Here is a 23,269-nt window from a genome sequence, read left to right on the forward strand (position 1 = left end):
AATCCTTAGTTCCGCCAGATGCTGGAGGAAGTCGCCCAGCATCCTGGCGATGGCTGGTAATGGCTCCTCCAGCTGTCCCCATTGTCAGGATGGTGGGCGACTTTCTCCAGCAATTGAATAGAAATCTCATCCTTGATCAGTTTGCTAATAGCAATAAAATAATCATTTGCCGTTGAAAACATTCCACAAGTTAGTGTTCAAATTGTATGTAGTTAGGCGTTGTTTTGCTATTGTTTTTAGGAGCAACTGAATTTGCATGTCCTTTCCCTTTTGCAAATGCCGATCAGTTGTTCGCTTCACTGATTCTCTATGTGATCAGGAATCCGCTTAAGATTGCAAGAGCGGTCTTAAGTGGCTGTGTAAAGTGGGTGTAACGGCGTTCATCGGAGTTCACCTAATAAATCTGGTATTTTTTCTGGTATATCCTTAGCTCATCTGAGTACCACGGGAACAACTGACCCGACGATAAGCGTTAGCCACCTATTTGCATCTCGCTCTCTCCTAATGCTAGCTCGCGGACTTCGTCGATGTGAGTACTAATTTTACAATTTTTATACCAAATTCCAAGAGTAATAAATATTTTTTGAAACTATTAAAATTAATAAATCATTAGACAGCCGCTTAAAATCGCTATGTAATTTTACGGGGATTCTTGTTCACATAGAGAATCGCTGAAGTGAACAGCTGATAGGAAGCCCTAGTATCTGCACGCTCAATCGGAACTGTCTAGCTCTCATAGTTTAGGATATCTTACCGTCCATGCGGACAGACGGCTGGTCATCCGAATCATGATTATATATACTTAATAGCGCCGGACTATACATTATACCCTTTTATTCTACGAGTAACGGTTGCGTTTGTCAAAAAGTAAGGTGCATTTGGTTCTAAAATAAAAATATTTAGTTACTCTTAAAAATCAACATCATCCTCCCGATAAAATAGAAGTATGCCAACGTTTCTCCAATCCTCGAAACATGTCAAATAGTCTCTTTCAGCTATATCCATCAGCACCTTCTTCGGTTTTTATCATCTCAAAATGCGATTCCCGGAGTGTTCTCTTGAGTTTTGAGAATAGCGTGAAGTCACGCAGAGCCATATCAGGCGAATACGGTCGTTGCGGAACGATATGCGTCGATTTTTTGGCGAAATGGTCACGAAAAACGAGTGATTAAATATTGTATTCTTTGCGCGACGGCTATCAAACGTTTATTTAAATTTATTTTAGAAGCCTTAGGAAGTACGTTAAGGTAAAATATAAATGAAATACCATAAATATAGCGTTTTCAACATCAAGCTAATCAGTCATATGACCATAATTTTTTGTTGGTATTTTCTAGCTAGATAGTCTTCATTGGATTTGGGGTATTCTTTTTAAATTTTCCTCGAATACTATTGTGAACATCGAAATCAATGACTATCGACGTTTTCCCAGCTCTTAACGGAATCTGATGTATTTTTTTTTATCATTGCGTTGTGGCGCGATCGAATTTGTTTGGAAGTCGGGAAATCAGCTTAACAGTGTTAAAAGTTTTTTGGTTTTGGACACCGCCAGCTTTAACGAAAAGTATGCACAATTTGTGGCTTTTTGATGTGTATACATGTTAGTCGATTTTTGTTTGCATTTATTTATTGTGTGTGTTATTTGTTATCTAGGTAGTTAAAATACGGGTTGTAAAACGTTTTCGATAATAGAAAACGTGCCCTAACTTAAAATTAAATGTATATTTGGGTTACTTTGCTCTACATTTTCTTTTTTCAAAATTGCGTTGTAAGTGTAAAGAGTGCGTGCGAGCGTGTGTGTGCAAAGACGAGTGTAATGTCTGCAAAAATAGATTTGATCAGGTTTTCCTTTTTTTAGTGCAATACAAAGTCATTATTACCCCTTACCCTCTTCTTCACCCTACGGTGCAAGTGTAGCAAATTAAAAACAAAAAGCGCCAAGTTTCGCACATATGTATATCTGTGTATGTATATATGTGCACATACGCTGTTTGTGTGACTGTGATATTGTTTTTGTTTGTACATATATCGTTCTGCGACGCAATAGAAAAAGACATCGAAGGCCAAACAACTTCGCTTGCTATACGTTATTCTATAGCGTTGGATGTTGTTGCTGTTGGGCGTTAGTTTTGTGCTCCGTTTTGTTTTTATTACAACTATCAAGCTCTTCCACGCGCTTCGCTCTCTTTCCTCCTTCCAACGCGTGCCTCTTTCTCCCACGCTTGAGTGCCATCTCTTTCGCACGCAGCCGGTAAGCAAAGCAGTAAACAAAAACGATACACTAACGACAATAAAAACAAATGAACGAAAAAAATAGGAGTATTATCAAACCAGTAGCGAAGATGGGATTTACAAGTATGAACATACATACATATGTATGTATAATGTATAGTGGATATTCACTCGTTTAAAAAGTCGCAATAACATGACCACATTTTCCAGCTGCACAACGCAGTTTGGTACGATTTAATTTTTTTTACTTCGCAAAAACAAGAGTGCTTGTGTGAATAAGACAGGCCCTCAAAAATTGAAAAGTTATGGCAAAAATATTTTGGCGTGTAGCCGAAAAATGTCTCATGCCAAAGTAATAAATATTATTTTATTTTCTCCCCAACAGCCGCAAGTTTTATCAAAGGCCAAACAAAGGAAACAAGTAAAGGACGGAAGGATAGAAGCAGAAAGAGAGAAGTACGTTCTCCGCCCATGCGCACGGCTGATACAGAACCTGACCTAACGGTAAACCCATTGTCTCGGAAATCGAAAGTAAAACAGAGTCTGCTGGAATAGCGTAGCGAAATAAAACAGCCCGCTTACTGCGGGAGCCGAATTCCGAAGTTGAAAGCCAAGAAGGCAATAAGAAGCAGAATAAATTAAAGCGAAGCAAATCGAATATGTTCCAAGCCCTGCCCCGTCCGTCAAGGACCACGCTCCACTGTGGAGCCACAGCCATCGTCACAGTCATCCTTATGGCCTGGTATGTCCTATATTTAACCATAAGGAGCCCTAACCATTCCTTGTTTTACATTTGTATTGTAATCGTTAGTAGAAGAAAGTGTTTCCGACCCTATAAAGTATTCAAATATGTACATATGTGTGTATGTTCTTTATCAGCATCACTAGCAGAGTCGATCTAGCCATATCCGCCTGTCTGTCTGGCTGTCTGTCCGTATGAACGCTGAGATCTAGAAAATATCTTAGGCCTAGAAGATTGGGATTAAGCATAAAGATTCTACGCATTACTGCACAACGAAAACGCCTAAAACGTTGAACCCTGGCACCCACATTTTAAACAAGGAAGAACGCTATAGTCGAGTACCTCGACTATCAAATACCCGTTACTCAGCTTAAGGGACCAAAGGCAAATGGAGATATGTAAGCAGCAAAGCGAGATTGAAATGCGCCACCTACCCGCGATCTCAATATATGGTTATTGGGCGGTGGACTGATTTAAGCGTTATGGGCCTTAGAGTGGGCGTGGCAAACTTTTTTTTGGATCAATCGATAGGTATTGACTAGACTAATACATTTCAGCTAAAGTTTATTATCTAGCATGAAAATTGTGGGCGCCACAGGCTTAGGCGGTTTGTGGGCGTTAGAGTGGGCGTGGCATATTCGCGTAACAAACTTGCGCTGCGTACAAGGATACGGAATCTAAATCTGAAACCCCAATTCTTTATCTTTGATAGTTACCGAGATATCCGCTTTCATATTTGAAGTTTGTGGGCGTGGCACCCTGCTGAAACAAACTTGCGCTGCGTAAGAAGGTCGGGAATCTGCATGCCAAATCCCAATAACCTAGCTCTTATAGTTTCAGAGATCACATCGTTCATCCGGACGGACAGACGGACATGGCTAGATCGACTCTGCTAGCGATCCTAATCAAGAAAATGTATATTCTTTATGGGGTAGGAAGTGCTTCCTTCTGCCTGTTACATACTTTCCGACGAATCTAGTATACCCTTCTACTCTACGAGTAAAGGGTATAAAAATGTAAATGTGTAAATGGGATCGGTTTCATTTATAAATAACCATCATGCTGTACACATCTTAATGCTAACAGTTTATCAAACCAGGCAAATTGTTAAAAATTTACGCAAATCGACGGCCCAAGTCGACTCTGGTAGTCGAACAGATACTCTTTACTTAGCAAAGGGAAGTGCGAGGGAGTTGGAGATAAGCAAGCACCAAAACGAGTGTTCCCAATATTGCACACCACGCAAATTCGCTACATAGCATCGATTCCTTTGTTGCTTATAACTTTTTAATGGATGTTCCGATTTAACAATTTTTTGGCTACTTAAATTAAAAACAAAATTCCATTTTACACAACCTTAAAAAATGTGAGCGCTAGACAGGCTTGAGCGTTATGGGCATTAAAATGGGCCTGCTAAATAAACTTACACTGTCTCAGAACCTCAAGAATCTGCATGCCAAGTCCCAACTTTTTAGTTTTTATAGTTTCCGAGATCTCTGCGCTCTACGAACGGAAATATTGACATGACTAGATCGACTCGGCTAGTGATCCTGTTCTTGTTTTTCTTTGTATACCGCAAAGAAGAAATGAATATCTTGCAATTAATAGACGAAGAACTCTACTATAACGTTCCTCCTAGTTATACCATTGCAGAGGGTATTATGATTCTAAGCAACAGTTTGCAACGCAGTGAAGAAGAATTTTCCGACCCTATAGGTATATACATTCCGCCTGTCCTTTTTAACGCAAACTAGTCTCTTAGTTTCGAAGCTATCGGGCTAAAACGTTCCCAAGAGTATTTTTTCTATGGCAGATACTAAAGAAGTCGGAACGAGCAGGATCGTACAACTATATCATAAAGCTCCCAAAAAAAATGTTAAAAATGGCCGTATTTTCGATCAGAAAAAGTATACGTACAAATGCATATATCATAAGAAAAGGATCCTGCCCTCAAGGACATCCCACAAACGCTTTATGGCATTGATATCTGCACTTTTGGTGTCAAATTTACCTGTTTTTACTCATAATAGAGCAACCAACGCTATGTTGAAGACTTTTGAAAAAGTTTTATCCCGATAGCCTTAAAACTGAAAAAAAGTGTGTGTAAAAACCAGCAGACGGGAGGACAGACGGAAAGATGGACAGTCATGGCTAGATCGACTTTTAAATTGATGCCGCTCAAGAATATATAACTGTGGACTGTGCATCAGGAGAGTATGTGCTGAAAATGAAAAATTTCGAATATTTGCTGTCAGAGAAAATTATTTTTGGAAGAGATTCCTGCGACACCGCTGATAAACTATGGCATGCTTTCGTGTTTCTCTTAACAATTCTGCCTTGTTTAATATCCCTTATACAATAGTTTTAGAAGTAAGCTCGAGGTGAAAATAATGCATTGATCATAATTTGTTTTATGCAAACACCTTTGCTTCGACTCACGTCGTTCCTGCTTTTTACATAAATACTCATTCGTACATAAAATGTCACCGCCCATGCACACCGACCACACCCTTCTCCACCCATTTAAAGCGTTCTGAGGAAACTAACCAAAAAGGAATGTATTGATATAAACACGCAGCTTTGCCGCTGGCTTATACATATGTGCACATATACAGCATATATGTACAATGTACATTGTACATGTTTTGAATATTGTCATAAAAAAAAGGGTAATTTTTGAGAAATTCCATTTTAAAGACAAGGAAGAACGCTTAAGCCGAGTCCCTAGGTCAACCGATAGGTATTGACGAGACCACCGGCGTGGGCGCCACAGTTTTGGGTTGTTTGCGGACGTCAGAGTGGGCGTGGCATGTTTGCTTAACAAACTTTCGCTGCGTACGAAGATAAGGAATCTAAAGCTGAAGTCTCAACTCTCTAGTTCTTATAGTTTCCTAGATCAGAAGGACATGGCTAGATCGACTCGGCTAGTGATCCTGATCCAGATCAAGAATATGTATATACTTTATGGGGTTGAAAACGCATCCTTCTACATACTTTCCCCAAATACAATATACTCTTGTACTCTACGAGTAACGGGTATAATATAGAAAGTTAGTTTCGGCTTACAGAAGAGTAAATATCCTTGTAGCTAAATTAAATGATTAGTTTCTAAGCAGCTTAAGTAATCAAAAAAACATTGTGTAATTAACATTGATCAACAATGGAGAACGCTATAGTGGAGTGCCTCGACTATACTAGAAGTACTAGTATACCAGAAGGTATAATTATTTTGAAGTTGGTTAGCTGAGTAACGGGTATTTAATAGTCGAGGCTTTTTCTCTTGTTATTAATTTGAAAATAAATGTTTTATCGTTACGGTTCCTGCTTTTAGGAAGAGAAATAGGTGTTTGAAATATGAAATATAGATGCGCTGGCTACTTTGCTATACTATTTTTGTTTCGCGTTTGGGGGGCAACGTAACCCGATTGAATGGCCTCCAACATATATACATATATGTAAATTTGAAGGACTCCTAATTATAAGTTGAATAATAAAATTAACAAAAAAAAACTATTTTCTATAATCAGAACAGAAATCATTTCAAAATATTATAATATCACAAGGCAGACCTAATATTTTGAGACGCACTGTAAAAACATTTTGGCGTTTAATAGAAATTAAAAGTCCAAAAATACACTCGTTCGTTCAACCAGGTTTGACCAGCTTTGTTGTTTGGGGAGAAGATTTAGGTATGCTTCCTGCTAGAACATGTTTTACCACTATGCGGTTATTAACTATTGCCCTAAACAACATAATAGACATCATCGAGACTCGAGGTGTTCTCACGCAGTAATCATCGAGCATTTGTCCCCTGCAGTTCGGCTGCATTTTATCTACAGCTATAAATAAATCCTCTAAAAATATAACTCCGCAACGTGATTATTCCAGGGTCCGACCGCTGGGCGTGCTATTCCTGGGACTATTGGCCTATTGGATCTACTGGACACGCTGTAGCTTTCGGATTGTACCCACGGACGAGTTGCGCGGCAAGGTTAACGGCTGGCTGCAGAAGATTAACGACTGGCGCCTTAGCAGTCCCAGCATGTTCTGCTTGGCCAGCACCAGCTGCTTGGGCACCCTCGCGGTGATCGGCCACCTTATCTCCGGCTCCACGCTGGTTCTGACCATCCTAGTCGTCTCTGCCCTTGTCTCCACCAAGTACAACTTCAAGCTGCTGAAGATCGAACACAAGGGTGAGTGGCAAGTGAATCTACAGGGGGGATATTGTGATTTATATAGAAGATAAGGAGATGTCCCCCATATTTCAAACGTTACCACAAAAGCGGTCAGTATAACAATAATATTGTAAGCAAGAAAGGAAGTGAACTATCATGCAATATAGTAATATAGTATTTATCAAAGATATATATAAAGTAAGTCATCGTATTTCTATAACGGTGCACATGACATAACAATGTTGACCAAAAGTGTTCCAAGTGGCATAAAAAACTGATATAAAGTCATATCGAATCCGAAAAAAAAACATTGCGGATGTGTAAAGTATAATGTCTAATAATAATAACTGTGTAATACAAAATATTTCCAAATATATGGTAATATGGGCGGCGGACAGGTTTAAGCGTTATGGGCGTGGCAAAGATAAAAGATTGGCATTGACGAGACAAATTTTAGTTAAAATTTATAATCTAGTTTTTTGTTTTGGGCGTTAGTGTGGGCTTGGTAAACTTTTTTTTAGGTCAATCAATAGGCATTGACGAAACCAATATATTTCAGTTAAATGGTTTTCTAGCACTAAAACTGTAGGAGCTGCAGTTTTGGCGGCATGTGCGCGTTAGAGTGGGCGTGGAATATTCGTATCAAACTTTCGGTGCGTGCCTAGCTAAGGAACATACGGACAGACGGACATGGCTAGATCGACTCGACTAGTGATCCTGATCAAGAATATATTTACTTTATAGTCCGTCTGTCCGTATGAACACTGAGATCTCGGAAACTATAAGAGATACAGTGTTGGGACGTGGCATGCAGATTCTTGGACTTTCTGCGCAGCGCAAGTTTGTATTAGCAGGGTGCCCACTCTAACGCCCACAAGCGACTTTAGCTTAAAAACCAGCACCCACATTTTTTAATATTTTGTAAAAAACAAGCTAGGGCCAAGCCGCTAGGGCCGCTATAAGCTAATTGGCGCTGTAGGCCAACTGGCGCTATAGAAGAAGAAGATAGGTGGCGCTATAGGCTAGGTGTGCTCGCGAAAAAAGCAGAGTTGCTCTAAGCATATATCTCCATCCCTCTCGCACTCCCTTAAGCTGAATAACGGGTATCTAACAGTCGAGGCCATCGACCAAGCGTTTTCTCTTGTTATAAACAGGGTTTGCATTTACTACTCCGTAGCAGCGAGATTCTTAAAAGAATTGCTATGCTATTGCTACCGCTCTCACTTTGACGAGAGCCGGAGCAGAACAACGAAAAAGGATGTGCTCTGCTATATGGCGAGCTATAGCTATAGCAATAGCAGCAAATGATATTCTGTGCTCTGCGTAGCCGTAGCCAAAAATTGAGAGTGAGATGAGAGCAGAGCGAATTATATTTTTGACGTGCTGCGGCTCTCGCGTATTTTGGTTTTTCTGTATTTGTTTTGGGTATACATTTGTTGACATAATAAAATGACTTGAAATAAGTAATAATAGTTTATTTTAAAAAAATCATAATCAACAACTTTATATTAAATCAAAATTAAATAAATATGCTATTTAGTCATTGAGTTTTCAGTAATTAAGTAAATATAAATTAAATTATTAGTTATCGACTTCAAAATATTTTAAAATGTTAAACGTTTTATTTGTCGGTGACATGTTTGCACAATATATCAAAACTCACAAGTGTAAAAACTGTTTGCATAAAACGCATTCTTAGAAGCGGCGAGAATAAAGTAACAGTTAATAAAAAGCAGAAAAGACAAAACAGAAAAAAACGCTGTTTGCAGCCACATGGATGGGCCCACTAAGATGGTCACCTAGTGGTGCTATTTTTGTTGCCGCATAATTTTGCTACTTTTTTGCTAAATGCATCGAAGTTTTAAAAACCATCCGCATTGTGGGCGTAACCACTTTTTTTCAGTTAAAAGATATTTAACCCTACTTACCCTCACAAACAGAATAAAAATATTGCAAAAAACGACCATTTGTAGCACAAAGAAGAATTGCCTACACATTGGTGATATTTTTGTTGCCGCAACTGTATGTAGGCCCCCTCTGAAATTTTAAGTACAAATTTGGCTGCTCTAGCTTTTATGGTTTTGGGCTGTGGGCGTATCCCCTTAACTATCCCTCTTTCAAAATATAGATCTTAATGATTTTTTTATAGGAAATTGCAATTGTTTTCTTTTTCAAAAGCTATCTATTTGCCAAAAACTGTGCAAACCAGACTATTTTGTGAGTACATTTATAAGTACATTCTTAATTACTTCTGAAAGATACAGTCACGAACTTAAGTGATGGCACACTTAGTATCTTGAACCTTAAGTGCGCTTTTCTGCCTTTATAAACGTGTTATAAAATTCAACAAAATTATTTTGGATAAAGAGAATATTTAACAATCAAATTAATTTTGTTTCATTGAATTATCTCTTGAAACTACATTTTTAAAATAAAAAACCAAAAATTAAGCAGATTTAGCTGCACAAAAGGGTTCGTACACTTGTTCTTTTTTTTTTTTTTTTGCCAAATCCGCTTTGCCTCTATATCTTAAGTGGTATAACGGGCCGCAAACTATTTATTTTAGCCTCGAAAAAAGTACTTTTCGTTCACAGTAACTAAAATCAAACAAGAACACCTCTTAACAAGGTAAAAAAGGTGAGTCAACGTAAAAATGTTTTGAGATCATCTTTTGTGACAAATCAAGAGAGAACGTTAAAGTCTATGCCATAGATCAATTATACGTTACTTACCTAAGAAGACATGTAAGCAGCAAAACGACTGTAACCAAGATTGCACACTTAATTTGGTTATAACTTTTTAATAAATGGTCTAATTTAAACAATCGACATATAGACGGGCATTTATAATCAAAAGAAAATCCCATTTACCATTTCCCCAAAACTTCAAAAATGTAGGCGCTTGGCAGGTTTTAGCGTTATGGGCGTTTTATATACCTAATTGGGGCGGAAACGCCTCCTTCTACCTGTTACATACTTTCCGAAGAATCTAGGTTACCCTTTTACTCTACGGGTAAAGGGTATAGAAATAGTGGTTTCAAATTTTTTGGTACAAGTGTACTGGTTGCAATGATCATTGTCCCCAAAAAAAACAGTACTTTTCAGTTGTGTTTGGCGAGGGGTTCGTAAAACGACATTCAAGGCCATAAGTTTATTCGGCAATATTGCTTAGAATCCTTTTAAGATTAGGTTATCCCCATACGATTTGTAGGCTCCCAAATTGACCGGCCCTAACATACATATATACTTTATAGAGTCGGAAACGGTTGCTTCTACCTGTTACACACTTGCCTATTTTACCTTCTGAATCTACGAGTAAAGGGTATAATAATATATTTTCAAAAGTGCAAGATAAAAAAACGCTCATAATGAACACGGTCCCGAACAAAGAGCCTGTCACATGCTCATGTGGGTGGCTCACCGAAGCCATCACCGCGAAACCTAACCTAACCTAGTTCCTGAAAATAATACAAAATTCCTTTATTTCAGACTTCCAATGGACAGAGAAGCTGAACTACAACAACTTGGAGGCCGAGGCGGAGGACGAATTTCTGCCTGACGTGAACGAGTCGAATCTTTTTGTGCTGGAGCTAGCAAGCGATGTGGCCACCATTAGTTCACCCACCGATGCGAATGACGAGGAGGATGACGAGCGCAGCGACGACATACCTTCGGAGCTGCTGATTCCGGACGTGATACCCGAGATCGATGAGCACTCCACCGACGAAGATGATGATCTGGCTCTTCTGGCGGCCAAAAGGCAAGAGAAACAGCAGCAGCAACCGCATATAGCCGGTGAGAGCGAGGATATGAACTTCAGAAAGGGCCATTTCAAGCGCGACTCGTCGCTGTCCACCACGTCCTCCTCGTCCGAGGAGAGCCTGTCCAAGGGGCTGCAGTTCCCCGACCACACCTCCGTGGATGCAAGTGGGAACACTCAGTTGCGGCAAATAACCGCTGGACCCGATCCCGCTGGCGAGCTTATGGCCCTGGCCGTAAAAACCCAGGCACAGGCGCTTTTGGCAAACAGCGGGAAGCTCCTTCCCAGTCTTGTCTCTGGCCTGGTACAGTGGGGTTCAGGTGGTGCTGCCTCAGCTAATTCCGACGGTGATGCGACCGATGCAAGTCGAAATCGCGAGCAACAGCGCATTGTCACCGCCTTAGATTCTTCTGACGAGAGCGACTTTGAGATACTCGAAACGGATGACTTCAAGTAAGGATTGGATCGAATCGAAGATTGGTCCGATTTGTCGTATTATAAAGCTATTATCTTAATATACATGTGCATACACACACAGAACACAACTTATCGACAGAAAAAACAAGTTTAAAAAATCAGACGTAGCAGACGGTTTGATCGGTTATATTTTCCCTGGTGGAGATCAGTTATACATACATTTTGCTATACTCTAGTGCTATATATAGATGTATACTAAATTAAATGTCCAAAACTACTGTAAAATTAAGCCAAAAATAAAAAAAAATAATTTTTTTGATGGCTTTGTACATGTTTATTTATATAACCCTAGGCTTATTCCTATTTTATTTTTTAGTCCTTTTGTGCTTGTCTACTTACCACAAACAGAAAAAACAACGACCGACAGCATGCAAAATGTAAATATATCACAGATACACTCATCTATCAGGAGTGCCACAGCAATCGCAAAGCGCTGAATGGGGTTGAGTTTCTTAAGTGCATCAATACAAATTTTACACGACTTAGCGCTATAGTGATTTCTATGGCACCCATGTATATGTATGGGTTATATTGATTGCTGTGAGGGAGAGATTCTTAATCTAAATCCAAATCAAAAACTGAAGGCAGCAAATTAAAAACCAAAAAATGACAAAATAAGAAATCAAACGAAAATATTAAGAAATATGGTCCAGTGCTATCTTTAAACACCCACTCGACATTAAACGTGCACAAAACATAAAAAACAAATTAAAAAATAATGAAAAAATTATGACATCGATTTACTAGCGATTTTTGCCCTGGCTATTTTATTGTACGTTGAAGAACATAACTGAAACATAAAAACCAGTAACAAACTTTTATTTGTATTTTTGTTATTATTTGCACTATGTATTTTAAGTTATAGTTTAATTTGCTAAACAAAACTAAATGTGATTTTGTAAAAACAAAAGAAACTGAAATAAAAATCAAAAAGACCTCGAATTGCGAACTCGATTGTTGTCAACTGTCTAAAGAGTCAAATTTTGTTTCTGGTTCGATGGCGACTGTGAATGTATCATCTTCCATTTTTTCCTCCGCTGGGTCCAGCTTTTGTTCCTGCTCCACCTCCTGCACTTCCTTGCCGTTAGTGGTTTTCGCTTTGGCTCCCTTGCGCATGGGAATCGTGTCTAGAATGGCAGAGGTCCAATCCTGGCCAGCTGCTACCTTAATCAGCAACTCAAAGACTGCAATAAATATAGTATATTAAACGTTACAATTATTTTTGGACTTTACAAATTATTCAAATTTATCGTTAAAATGCAATATGGTCCATAAAAAAAGTCCCGACTATCAAAAATTCTTGTAATTAGTTTTTTATGGAACACCCCTTCTTAACACGAAAAGAAAACTTTATTTTGATTGATGACTACTACTATGACTAGTATCTGACAACTATATAGTCATAGTATCTGACAACTATATCTATATCAGTTTGTTGTCTATATCACGCTAAATCTGCCTGTCTGGTGCCCACATTTTTAAATAATTTGTATTGGATTGATAGTCCCTCTACATACCAAAAGTTTGACATGTTCTTATAAAACTTACCAAAATAACATTGAGGAATAAAAAAACTTAACGGAAACTACGCGTTACTACCTTAAACTAAATTTTTTATTTACTGCTCTTCTAAAGAACTAAGATTTTCTTAGTTCGTAAACTTCAATTGTTGGGTTCGTTTTAATAAAATGGGCATATTGGGTAATCCACCAAGCGTATAAATCTACTATAAAAACCGACAATGGATTCCAAAGGAATGATCCAAACAGTAAATCAATTTTACTTAGCGCACTTACTTGAAGTTAAAGTCAAAGTTGTTAAACTTTAAAATTAAGAAAAAAACAAGAAAATGTAGAATTTTTTAGGATTGTTTATGAAAACATGATTAACATCAATGAAGGTACGTCAGCTACATATCTAATATATTCGCCTAATTATTTTTAAATTTGTTCCGAAATATAATAAAATTAATATTCCCAAGAGTAGAATGTCAAAAACACTAAAGTAATTGTTCGTACCCAAAGGTACTCAACATGACCACACCCAACAAATCAAGCAGTAGCCAAATTGGGAACAGTACCAGGCGCTCAGTAGCACTCACGGCAGATGAGAATTGCTGGTCACCATATTATATCATATGTCTCACTAACTCACCATCTCACCGTCACAACGATACGCTGACCCGCCAATGCAGTCAGCACATTTGCGGTGTCAGCCGAGCCAACTACGCAACTGCTACCGTAATCATAATTCCCTGACCTACTTTAGAATATAGCTTCGTTCACTAACCATTACACTAAGCCTCCGTGTTCTTAATAGAATATAAGCAGGTATCAAATGAAGAATAAATCAGTTATCAACACACCTCATAACTCCGCGGTTCTACTTCCTACCTCTAGGAATAGGGCTCGTAATACACTATCTCAACTAGCAGCTAACCACGTTAGCTCACCCTCAGCGCAGTTCAGCATCGCCTGTGGTCCGGCATTGCAGTAACCATCGTTACCATTGCCGCGACGCGATCGTCCTGCAGGTGTCTACTTCGGTTAGGCACAAACAGTAATAATTAAAAAAAAATGTTTTTTTCATTATTTCTTAAGGAATTTCTAAAATATAGCACTTAATGACCCTAATCGGCATGTTTCGCCTTATATACTACCGAGAACAGAAAGAAGACTATTGGGAAAGTTTCATCCCGGCAGATTTAAAACCAACAGATACCGTCTAGTGATGCTGATCAGGAATATATGCACTCTATAGGGTCAAAAAGGTCTCATTCACTTCTTTGCAAAAGAACCCTACCCACTCACCGTGGTAGGTACTGAGTACGGCCCTTGTCTTCATGTCCACGTGCTCACTGAGCGGCAGGCGGGCAGTGGCCAGGCCCGCCTCCGTCGCCCTCGAATGGCACAGACCCTTGAAGTGATTGTGGTCCACCAGTCCGCCAATGACGTACGTGCAGTTGGGCTGCAGCTTGTCCAGCACTTGTTCGGACTCGCAGGTGAGATAAACTAGTTGGCTGGTGTCGAAGACATCGGTGTGTATGCGATCGAAGTGGTATTCCACGTGCCAGTTCTCCCAGCCATCATTTTTCTTGAACGAATTGTGGATGTGTCCGTTGCGACGTATGCCCGTGAAGTGCAACTTGCCTGGCTGCGCACTGCGCCGATTGATAGTATAAATCCGGAGGCACTGCTTGACGCACTTGGAGATGTCCCGCTCCTGCATCAGATCATCGTAGTCCAGATCGATGGCAACGCAGAGTCCGGGCTGTCCTCCGTCAGATGCCTGGCGCTTTTTGAGCTCCTTGCGAGAAGGACCCGTCCGGACGGGCAGACCCTGCTCCTTGGCCTCACGACGCTTCTGCTTTTTCTTCTCACGCTCACGTTCTCGTCGCAGCTTTCGAAGGTCCGCAAACTCTGCCAGCTTGCGCTGCTTTTTCAGCTGGTTTTTGCTCTGTGGCTTACCAGGCGTGGTTCCCGGGCAATTGTCCAGGCTCAGTACCGCTGGTGGGGCCTCCTCGAGTTCCTGTACCGCCGTATCCATGGACTTAACAATTAAATTTGAATGAGAAAATCTTATATTTCATTTCAAACAGCTGACTTGATTTGACAGTGCTTGTAGCGTGCTAACAGCACCGTGTTGTGCATTAACAGCACTGTATTATACCCTTTGCACACAGCCGCCTAAAATTGCAACAGCGAAAGCGGTGTCCTAATTTGTTAACACGGGCCGTCGCTGTTGCGAAATCATAACCAAACCATGGATAAGGAACAATAACAACAATCATTAAATGCTCAACAGGTGCTTCCTTTGGTGGATGCTGCAATCTGCTGTTCTATGTTATTGTCATTCTTAATCTAAAGAAAATAATGGACTTTAATAATCCCTTACTGTAAAATCGAATCGCAGAAAAGCAATTCCACATCGTTATTAACTATGAAAATATCAGCTATGCAGGTGCATCATTGCGTGAGAGAGTTTTACCTACATAAACAGAGAACTATACATGTGGCTAAGAGAAGACACTTTTTTTACACCATCACATTGGAGATGCTAATATAAATTGTCCATTATTCGTGTGGGTCTTTCCTCGTTGTATAGAACAACTGCCAGTTTATTTGCTTATCAAAAAGCCATAGTATAACCGAGCTATAAATTCACATCTTATCCTAGTCGTATCCAGCTTATAATAAATAAGATAATTAGAGAAGCAATGGTGGGTTGGTTGTCAAAATAATGGTACAAGAACAAAATAAATAAAAGTAAAAATCATTAAATAAGTCAATAACAAAACTGCAATTTGGGTTTTAAATTTCTCACATCGACTAAGAGAGCGAGAGGCAATTAGGCGGCTAAGGTCTTTCGTCGGGGCCTTTTCCATGCTCTGTTCATAAAGGGAACCGAACCAGGTAGGAAGGCCACACCACAAAGAATTAGGTTGTTCGACTAGTGAAGCTGTTTTTATTTTATCTAAGTACCAGTCTTGAGCTCGTAAAAAATACTGAATACAAATTTTGAAATGCTGCCTATGAAGTCCCACTTGCCGCTGAAATGGAATTGTAACGAATTTCCCCGTCTCTTTTTAGCACGTGTTTTTTTATGAAAGGAAAGGTCGCTGAAGTTGAATTTGATCTTTGAAGCACAAGCTATGCTATATTGGAGAAATCGTGTTAATGACTAACTCGATGGAGTGTGTCAATACTTTAAATATCACAAATTATAACAAACAAATATATATATATTAATATATATATTTTTAAGTAAAGCCGCGGTATTAAATTCTACTCCGCTTCATCTATCTACACTCGCCAGCCCTGTTACTTAACAGTCAGTGCTTATTCGATAAAGCATCCGATAGCCCGATAACGTCAGCAGGCCAGGTGAAATTGCATTGAAATATATGAAATCCAGCTAGTCTTACATATTTAAGAAATAAAAGCCAGGCTGCTGTATTGAGGGGGCCCTGCGTAAGTAAGTGCGTCCAAAAGCATCGACCGGAAAAACAAGCGAATCGGAATCGACCGGTATATCCGGATCCGCACCCGCACCGGCTGCCAGCACTAGACTTACGCATAACGCCGCTTAAGTTCAGTATTCTGTAAGGAATAGGTCGGTCTCCCGTTAACCATGGCAACGGTGGCCCTGCTCTCACGGCAGCGCCTATTCGCCTGCTCCTTGCGGCTATGCGGTGGCGCCCACTCCAGGTGCCTGACGGCGATGGCCAGAACCACGAGTCCGCCCAGCGATTCGTGGCCGCTGAGGAATTGCCGAAACCAGATTCTGCCCACCGCCACCATCCGCTTCAACCACAAGTCTGCCAACCCGACGGCGACGGCTGCTTCACCTCCCGCAGTCAACAGTTCCTCCGCAGGCGACAAGGATGCGAAGGCGACCAATAGCACTTCGTCCAGTGATCTTTTCGGCGAGGCGGCCAACATGGGTCTGTTCGCCAAGTTCAAGCACATGTACAAACAGTACTGGTACGTGCTTATCCCGGTGCATGTCCTCACGTCAGTGGGCTGGTTCGGAGGCTTTTACTACCTGTCTAAGAGGTGGGCATCAACTGTCTTTCACTAAAATTCCATTAAAATTACCTTATTTTGCAGTGGCGTTGATGTGCCCGCTCTGCTGCAGTACGTACACCTGAGTGAGAACATAATTGAGAAGGTACAGGGCTCGGATATGGGCCACTATGCCATCGCCTATCTCTGCTACAAAGTGGCCACGCCCCTGCGCTACGCCCTCACTTTGGGTAAGGTCCCTTTGGTTTACTTCACGGTCAGTTGCTTCTATTATGTAAAATATGATATTTAGTAACATTTTTTTAAAAATAATTTTGCCTTTTCAAAAAAAGAAACAAATTTCAAAATAATTTCACAAATTGAAATCCACCACGCAGAATAATTCTTCAAAAGTTTTTACGATCTGCAATAAATACTTGCATTATTAGCAGGATTATAAATGTACATATGTACATCTCCATATTACAAAGTTACTCTTGTACAACAAGAAAAGGTAGATATCGCGGTAGATTTATATATAAAATAACAATTTTATTTCAATTCTGTTTCTTGCGATTTAAGGTAATTTTAACTTTTAATACCCGTTACTCATAGAGTAAAATGATCATTATCACTAGCCGAGTCGATCTAGCCATGCCTGTCTGTCTGTGTAAACGCTGTGGTCTCGGAAACTATAAGAGCTATAGAGTTGGGATTTCAGAATTAGATCGCTTAGCTTCTCATTCACCCCAAGTATGTTATCCGAATGTGCCTTGCTTATTCTAAAATCTATAATCGCCTACAAAGCAAATGTCTGTCTAGCTGCCAGAGAGTATTCCTTATTGTGGAAACCCCACTCTAAACTTGATACTAAGGAGTGGAGGGCAGTATATGTTGATCTCCGCTTGCGGTACGCATGTTGTGCATTGGATATCAGGTTAGGGTTAGTTGTTATCCTGATGTGGGTGCCTATTAGTCTTTCCAGTGTCTTTGACAATGAGGAGGAGAGACTTATTGGACGGAAGTCCTTTGGGGGTGGGTTAGGATGGTTTGTCAGTCTTAGGTATGAATATAACCTTAATGTCCAACCACCTGAAGGGTTAAGTGCTGGACAGCTGTGGTAGTAGTTGTAGTTGGGCTGGGAAGATGCCGTCAGGACCAGGGGATTTGAAATTTGTAGGATAGCGGGTGTCTAGCAGAAGTACCAGAGTTTCCTGGCTGTTTTCCGTCCAGGTTTCAGCCTTGGTTTTAAGGTAGCCAATGGTTGTTGGATTTTTCTCAGTTGGGATGCTTCCGCGGCAGACTCTATGCTACTGCAGAAGCTGGCCCACTCTTTTCTCTTCGATATTCTAATTATACCCGTTACTCGTAGAGTAAAAGGGTATATTAGATTCGTCGGAAAGTATGTAACAGGCAGAAGGAAGCGTTTCCGACCCCATAAAGTATATATATTCTTGATCAGGATCACTAGCCGAGTCGAGTTAGCCATGTCCGTCTGTCCGTCTGTCCGTATGAACGCTGAGATCTCGGAAACTATAAGAGCTACAATACTGAGATTAGGCATGCAGATTCCTGAGATTCCTGCGCAGCGCAAGTTTGTTTCAGAAGAGTGCCACGCCCACTCTAACGCCCACAAACCGCCCAAAACTGTGGCTCCTACAGTTTTGATGCTAGAACAAAAATTTTAACTGAAATGTATTGTTCTCATCAATACCTACCGATTGACCTAAAAAAAATTTTCCACGCCCACTTTAACGCCCACAAACCGCCCACAAACTTCAAAAAATCGTAAGTATGAACGCGGATATCTCGGAAAATATCAAAGATAGAGAAACAGGATTTCAGATTTAGATTCCGTAGGCTTGAGCGCAGCGTAAGTTTGTTACGCGAATATGCCACGCCCACTCTAACGCCCACAAACCGCCCAAATCTGTGGCGCCCACAATTTTTATGCTAGATAAAAAATTTTAACTGAAATGTATTGGTCTCGTCAATACCTATCGATTGATTTAAAAAAACTTTGCCACGCCCACTCCAACGCCCACAATGCTTAAATCTGTCTACCGCCGGTAGGTGGCGCATTTGCTGCTTGCATATCTCCACTTTCCTTTGGTCCCTTTAGCTGAGTAACGGGTATCTGATAGTCGAGGTACTCGACTATAGCGTTCTTCCTTGTTTCTTATTTGTATTGCCTTAGCTTCGCGTGGTATTTGTTCCAGAAAGTTTTGCTGTTGTTGTCCTTAGCTTTATAGAAATGAGTTCTGCTCTCGCTTTTAAGGTTGCTTCTCCGCAGATGTCAGTAAAAGTATTGACTTGGTTTTTTATAGTACTCCCAGTTAGTTCTTAGATTTTTTATGTCCTCGGCGGGAGTGCAGTTATGAGATATTGTAAATTCTTTATTCTTTATATACTGCCACTTTCCAGGATTCGAGTTGGTTGGTAATTTCTAGAACTTTTCTCCTATTTCTAGTAATGAAAATTGGGTTATTAATTTTGTTGCACATAAAAAAATTTGATTAAAGGAAGTAATCGTAAAGTAAAGAAGCATGCTACGCCCCGGTCGCGTTGTGTCCTGTGTGCACCGCTGCTTCAGGTTTTCACGTAGCCTGCGCGGTTTGTCTCCTCGTGCTCCATCTCATCGTCGCTCGGGGGTTCGTAGGACGCACAAGCAGCCAGGTTGTCAGCCGCTAGCTTGTCCGTGTTGTAGATGCAGAGTTGCACCTTGTCGAACCCATAGTTAAGCCGGTTCTGTTGCGCTGCCAGGGTTTGCAGGCCTGCCTGGTTAAGGAGGATAATCACGATCCTGGTAACGCGTTCAGTCTTCTCCACCTTAAGCACTTTCTCAAAACAACTTCTCCCAAAATGTTATTTAACTTGCAGAGACAAATAAGTAATATTTTAATTCTTTTGCAGGCTGCACCACAGTGTCCATTAAGTACCTGGTGCAACATGGCTACATCAAGCCCATGCCCACCAAAAGCGAACTGATCAAGATGTACGAGAACAAAAAGGCCACGCGGGCCAGTGCCAAGGCGGACAAGGCCGAGAAGGACGAGAGCAAATGATCCTTGGCCACGGGCGAGGACGCTACCACTTCGGCGGAGTCGTCGCCGTTGCCACAGTCGCAAGATCCCAAACCATCGCCACCGCTGCTGCCATTGTCAATACTCCAAAGGATCGGCGATCAGCAGCGACCGACCGACAGCAAGCGGCGTGCAGTTAACCTGTTGTCTTTTTTGTTAAACTGTCGTCGCTCTTGCTGGCACTGGTGCTTAAGAAACCTAACTCTTGTCCGGAATCACAGGCGATCACAAAAGCAGCACCCTTCGCACTGAGTTACAGATGCAGACACGCCCACATCCACACCCACAATCCCACGAATTCCGATTAAGAGACACCCTTGGAGGTGTATAAATAATTTACCTAGTTTCTGTTAGTTACAAAACCGCTGGACTTCACCATACAAAATTTAAACATACCCAAAATAATCCTCAGGACTTAAGGTGCGAAGTAGTTATTTAAAGATATATTTTTTAAACTTGAGAAAATTGTCGCAAAACAATAATTTAAATTTTATTATATTTAAATACAAATAAATTGAAGCAGACACCCCAATTCAAGGGCGTAACTTGAATCGCCCAAATGGGGTTGCGAATTGTTGACGTATTTATAATCAATTTAGCGTTGTTATTTAGTTCCCATACCTAAATAGAACCCATAAAATATATAAATTCTTGATCAGTGTGAAAAACAGAGTCGATCTGGCCATGTCCATCCGTCCGTTTCTAGTTTCATAGATTTTAAGCAATCGGAATGAAACTTTCCCCAAGTCTGACCACTGTATTTAAAATCTCTCAAAAAAACCAAAAATTAATAAGAAAATAGTTTAAAAACATTATTGCATCCTTGTTTTTTTATCATATTCTCTTCGGTTTTTAATTTTTTTAATCAAACGTTTTTAAGCCGGATTTACATATTGCTGCCATAGAAGCAATTGAAAAATTAAAAGAAAACGTTTGGACTAAAATTACAACTCCGTTGTTTCGGTCATATTCTCTTTTACCCTGGATTAACGTTTTTTTTTCTTTTCTGTAACATAACTTTATGATGATAACTTTATTATTTTTATGATAAGGAGTATAGCTGCAAGAGTATGCAAACGTCGGCTTTCCAAAGAGTTTTTTGTAAATAAGAGATTGTTTTTATACCCTTTTAGTCAGAAGTTTGCAACGCAGTGAAGAATACCTTTCCGACACCTTAAAGTATATATGTAAATTCTTGATCAGCATCACTAGACGAGTCGATCAAGCCATGTCCGTCCGTCCGTTTCTACGCAAACTTGTCTCTCAGTTTTAAAGCTATCAGATGCAGGTCGGAACAAGCCGGATTTGAAAAATATATCCTATAAATGATATAGGAATGATTAAAAAATAATTATTTAAAAATTTCAGATAATTATAGATTTGGTGTTATTTGACATATTTACGTCTTTGGGGCCGTCCATATACCACATGGACAGTTTTGGGGGGTTCGTCAAAAGTCCACGATTTTCCACGAGGGGGGAGAGGGGGTCGAGGTAAATGTGCACGTGGACATAGTAATAATTTAATTTTAACCTTTATGTTATTTATTCCACTTTTAAATTTAAATTTAAAAAAATGTTCAATAAAAAAGTCCACGTGGACAAAAATAGGGGGGTGGGGGCGGGTTAGTTAAAAATCCACGATTGTCCACGAGGGGGGGTCAAAAAGTGCTTAAAATTTGTCCACGTGGTATATGGACGGCTCCTTTTGGGAAAATCTTTTTAGTAATGTTTCACAGTTTCGAAAAATAATCCGGATGACAATATAATCATAATAATAATAATAATAATCATAATATTTTTATACCCTTGCAGAGGGTATATTGATTTCAGTCAGAAGTTTGCAACGCAGTGAAGGAGACGTTTCCGACCCCATAAAGTATATATATTCTTGATCAGCATGACTAGACGAGTCGATCTAGCCATGTCCGTCTGTCCGTCCGTTTCTACGCAAACTAGTCTCTCAGTTTTTAAGCTATCGGGCTGAAACTTTTCCAAAAGTCTTATATCTTTTGCAGGTAGTATATAAGTCGGAACCAGCCGGATCGGACAACTATATCTTATAGCTCCCATAGGAATAATAGGAAAAAAAAATATTTTTTAATTATATCTTTGCTGTTTTTTAGCATATAACCTCTTAAACTTGGAAATAACATTTTTTAATAAGTTTTGAATTTCGAATTAAATTGTATCGAAATCGGACGACTATATCATATAGCTGCCATAGGAACGAGCGGTAAATTGGTGGGAAAATAATATGAAACAAATTATAGCTTCGGTGTTCCTTAACATATAACCTCCTACGCTTGAATAACATTTTTTAATTAGTTCTGAATTTTGAATTTAATTTTATCAAAATCGGACGACTATATCATATAGCTGCCATAGGAACGATCGGAAAATTGGTGGGAAAATAATATGAAACAAATTATAGCTTCGGTGTTTTTTGACATATTATCTTATACTATTGGGAATATCATTTTTTGTATTTTTAAATTTAATAATTATAGCTGCAAGGGTATACAAACTTTGACTTGCCGAAGTTAACTTCCTTTCTTGTTAATTATAGCTTTCTTATTTTTTATCAAATTCTACTCCGGATTATAGCATTATTTTAATATTTAAGAATTATGAATTTAATTTAAAACATGGAAAAACGATATATTCGAGTACCTCGACTATCAGATACCCGTTACTCAGCTAAAGCGACCAAAGGGAAATGGAGATATGTAAGCAGCAAAGCGAGATTAAATGAGCCACCTACCGGCGGCAGACAGAATTAAGCGTTATGGGCGTTAGAGTGGGCGCGGAACATTTTTTTTGGATCAATCGATAGGTATTGACGAGACCAATACATTTCAGTTAAAATTTCTTATCTAGCACTAAAATTGTGGGCGCCACAGGTTTGGGAGGATTGTGGGCGTGGCATATTCGCGTAACAAACTTGCGCTGTGTACAAGGCTACGGAATCTAAATTTGAGTTCCCAATTCTCTATCGTTGATAGTTTCCGAGATATCAACGTTCATACTTACGATTTTTTGCAGTTTGTGGGCGTTTAAGTGGGCGTTAAAGTGGGCGTGGCAAACTTTTTTTTGGGTCAGTCAATAGGTATTCATGAGAACAATACATTTCGGTTTAAATTTTTATTCTAGCATCAAAACTTTAGGAGCCACCGTTTTGGGCGGTTTGTGGGCGTTAGAGTGGAAACGCCTGTTACATACTTTCCGACGAATCTAGTATACCCTTTTACTTTTTAGAATGGAAACGCCTGTTACATACTTTCCGACGAATCTAGTA

At 39.8% G+C, this 23,269-nt stretch overlaps 3 protein-coding genes across 5 annotated transcripts; 2 read left to right on the forward strand and 1 right to left on the reverse strand.

The window, feature by feature from the left end:
* Positions 1–1,408: 1,408 nt before the first annotated feature.
* LOC119556282 lies at positions 1,409–12,327 on the forward strand. Of its 3 annotated transcripts, none has more exons than XM_037868334.1 (4): positions 1,409–1,564; positions 2,618–2,974; positions 6,863–7,167; positions 10,638–12,327. In XM_037868334.1, the coding sequence occupies exons 2-4, from the start codon at positions 2,892–2,894 to the stop codon at positions 11,363–11,365; spliced, it is 1,116 nt and encodes a 371-aa protein (XP_037724262.1). In that variant the 5' UTR covers positions 1,409–1,564; positions 2,618–2,891; the 3' UTR covers positions 11,366–12,327. The 3 variants fall into 3 exon arrangements, with proteins under 3 accessions (XP_037724262.1, XP_037724263.1, XP_037724264.1); XM_037868335.1 differs by having other exon boundaries at positions 1,465–1,600; XM_037868336.1 differs by lacking the exon at positions 1,409–1,564 and adding an exon at positions 2,116–2,251.
* On the reverse strand, positions 12,125–14,991 carry LOC119556284 (tRNA methyltransferase 10 homolog A). The gene is made up of 2 exons (XM_037868337.1): positions 14,196–14,991; positions 12,125–12,569 (listed from the first exon to the last, which is right to left on the reverse strand). The coding sequence occupies exons 1-2, from the start codon at positions 14,929–14,931 to the stop codon at positions 12,346–12,348; spliced, it is 960 nt and encodes a 319-aa protein (XP_037724265.1). The 5' UTR covers positions 14,932–14,991; the 3' UTR covers positions 12,125–12,345.
* A 1,244-nt stretch (positions 14,992–16,235) lies between these two features.
* On the forward strand, positions 16,236–20,562 carry LOC119557743 (uncharacterized protein C18orf19 homolog A). The gene is made up of 3 exons (XM_037870629.1): positions 16,236–16,940; positions 16,995–17,140; positions 19,803–20,562. The coding sequence occupies exons 1-3, from the start codon at positions 16,516–16,518 to the stop codon at positions 19,952–19,954; spliced, it is 723 nt and encodes a 240-aa protein (XP_037726557.1). The 5' UTR covers positions 16,236–16,515; the 3' UTR covers positions 19,955–20,562.
* Positions 20,563–23,269: the final 2,707 nt, after the last annotated feature.

The sequence above is a fragment of the Drosophila subpulchrella genome, chromosome X (assembly GCF_014743375.2).
Source record: "Drosophila subpulchrella strain 33 F10 #4 breed RU33 chromosome X, RU_Dsub_v1.1 Primary Assembly, whole genome shotgun sequence".
In the NCBI taxonomy this organism is placed as follows: domain Eukaryota; kingdom Metazoa; phylum Arthropoda; class Insecta; order Diptera; family Drosophilidae; genus Drosophila; species Drosophila subpulchrella.

Coding starts and splice junctions, on each gene's coding strand:
- LOC119557743 (XM_037870629.1), top strand. CDS start 16,516: ATGGCAACGGTGGCCCTGCTCTCACGGCAGCGCCTATTCGCCTGCTCC. Junction 16,941..16,994: donor TTTTACTACCTGTCTAAGAG/GTGGGCATCAAC, acceptor CTTATTTTGCAG/TGGCGTTGATGTGCCCGCTC. Junction 17,141..19,802: donor GCGCTACGCCCTCACTTTGG/GTAAGGTCCCTT, acceptor ATTCTTTTGCAG/GCTGCACCACAGTGTCCATT.
- LOC119556282 (XM_037868334.1), top strand. CDS start 2,892: ATGTTCCAAGCCCTGCCCCGTCCGTCAAGGACCACGCTCCACTGTGGA. Junction 2,975..6,862: donor ACAGTCATCCTTATGGCCTG/GTATGTCCTATA, acceptor TGATTATTCCAG/GGTCCGACCGCTGGGCGTGC. Junction 7,168..10,637: donor GCTGAAGATCGAACACAAGG/GTGAGTGGCAAG, acceptor CCTTTATTTCAG/ACTTCCAATGGACAGAGAAG.
- LOC119556284 (XM_037868337.1), bottom strand. CDS start 14,931: ATGGATACGGCGGTACAGGAACTCGAGGAGGCCCCACCAGCGGTACTG. Junction 12,570..14,195: donor CGTACTCAGTACCTACCACG/GTGAGTGGGTAG, acceptor TATTTATTGCAG/TCTTTGAGTTGCTGATTAAG.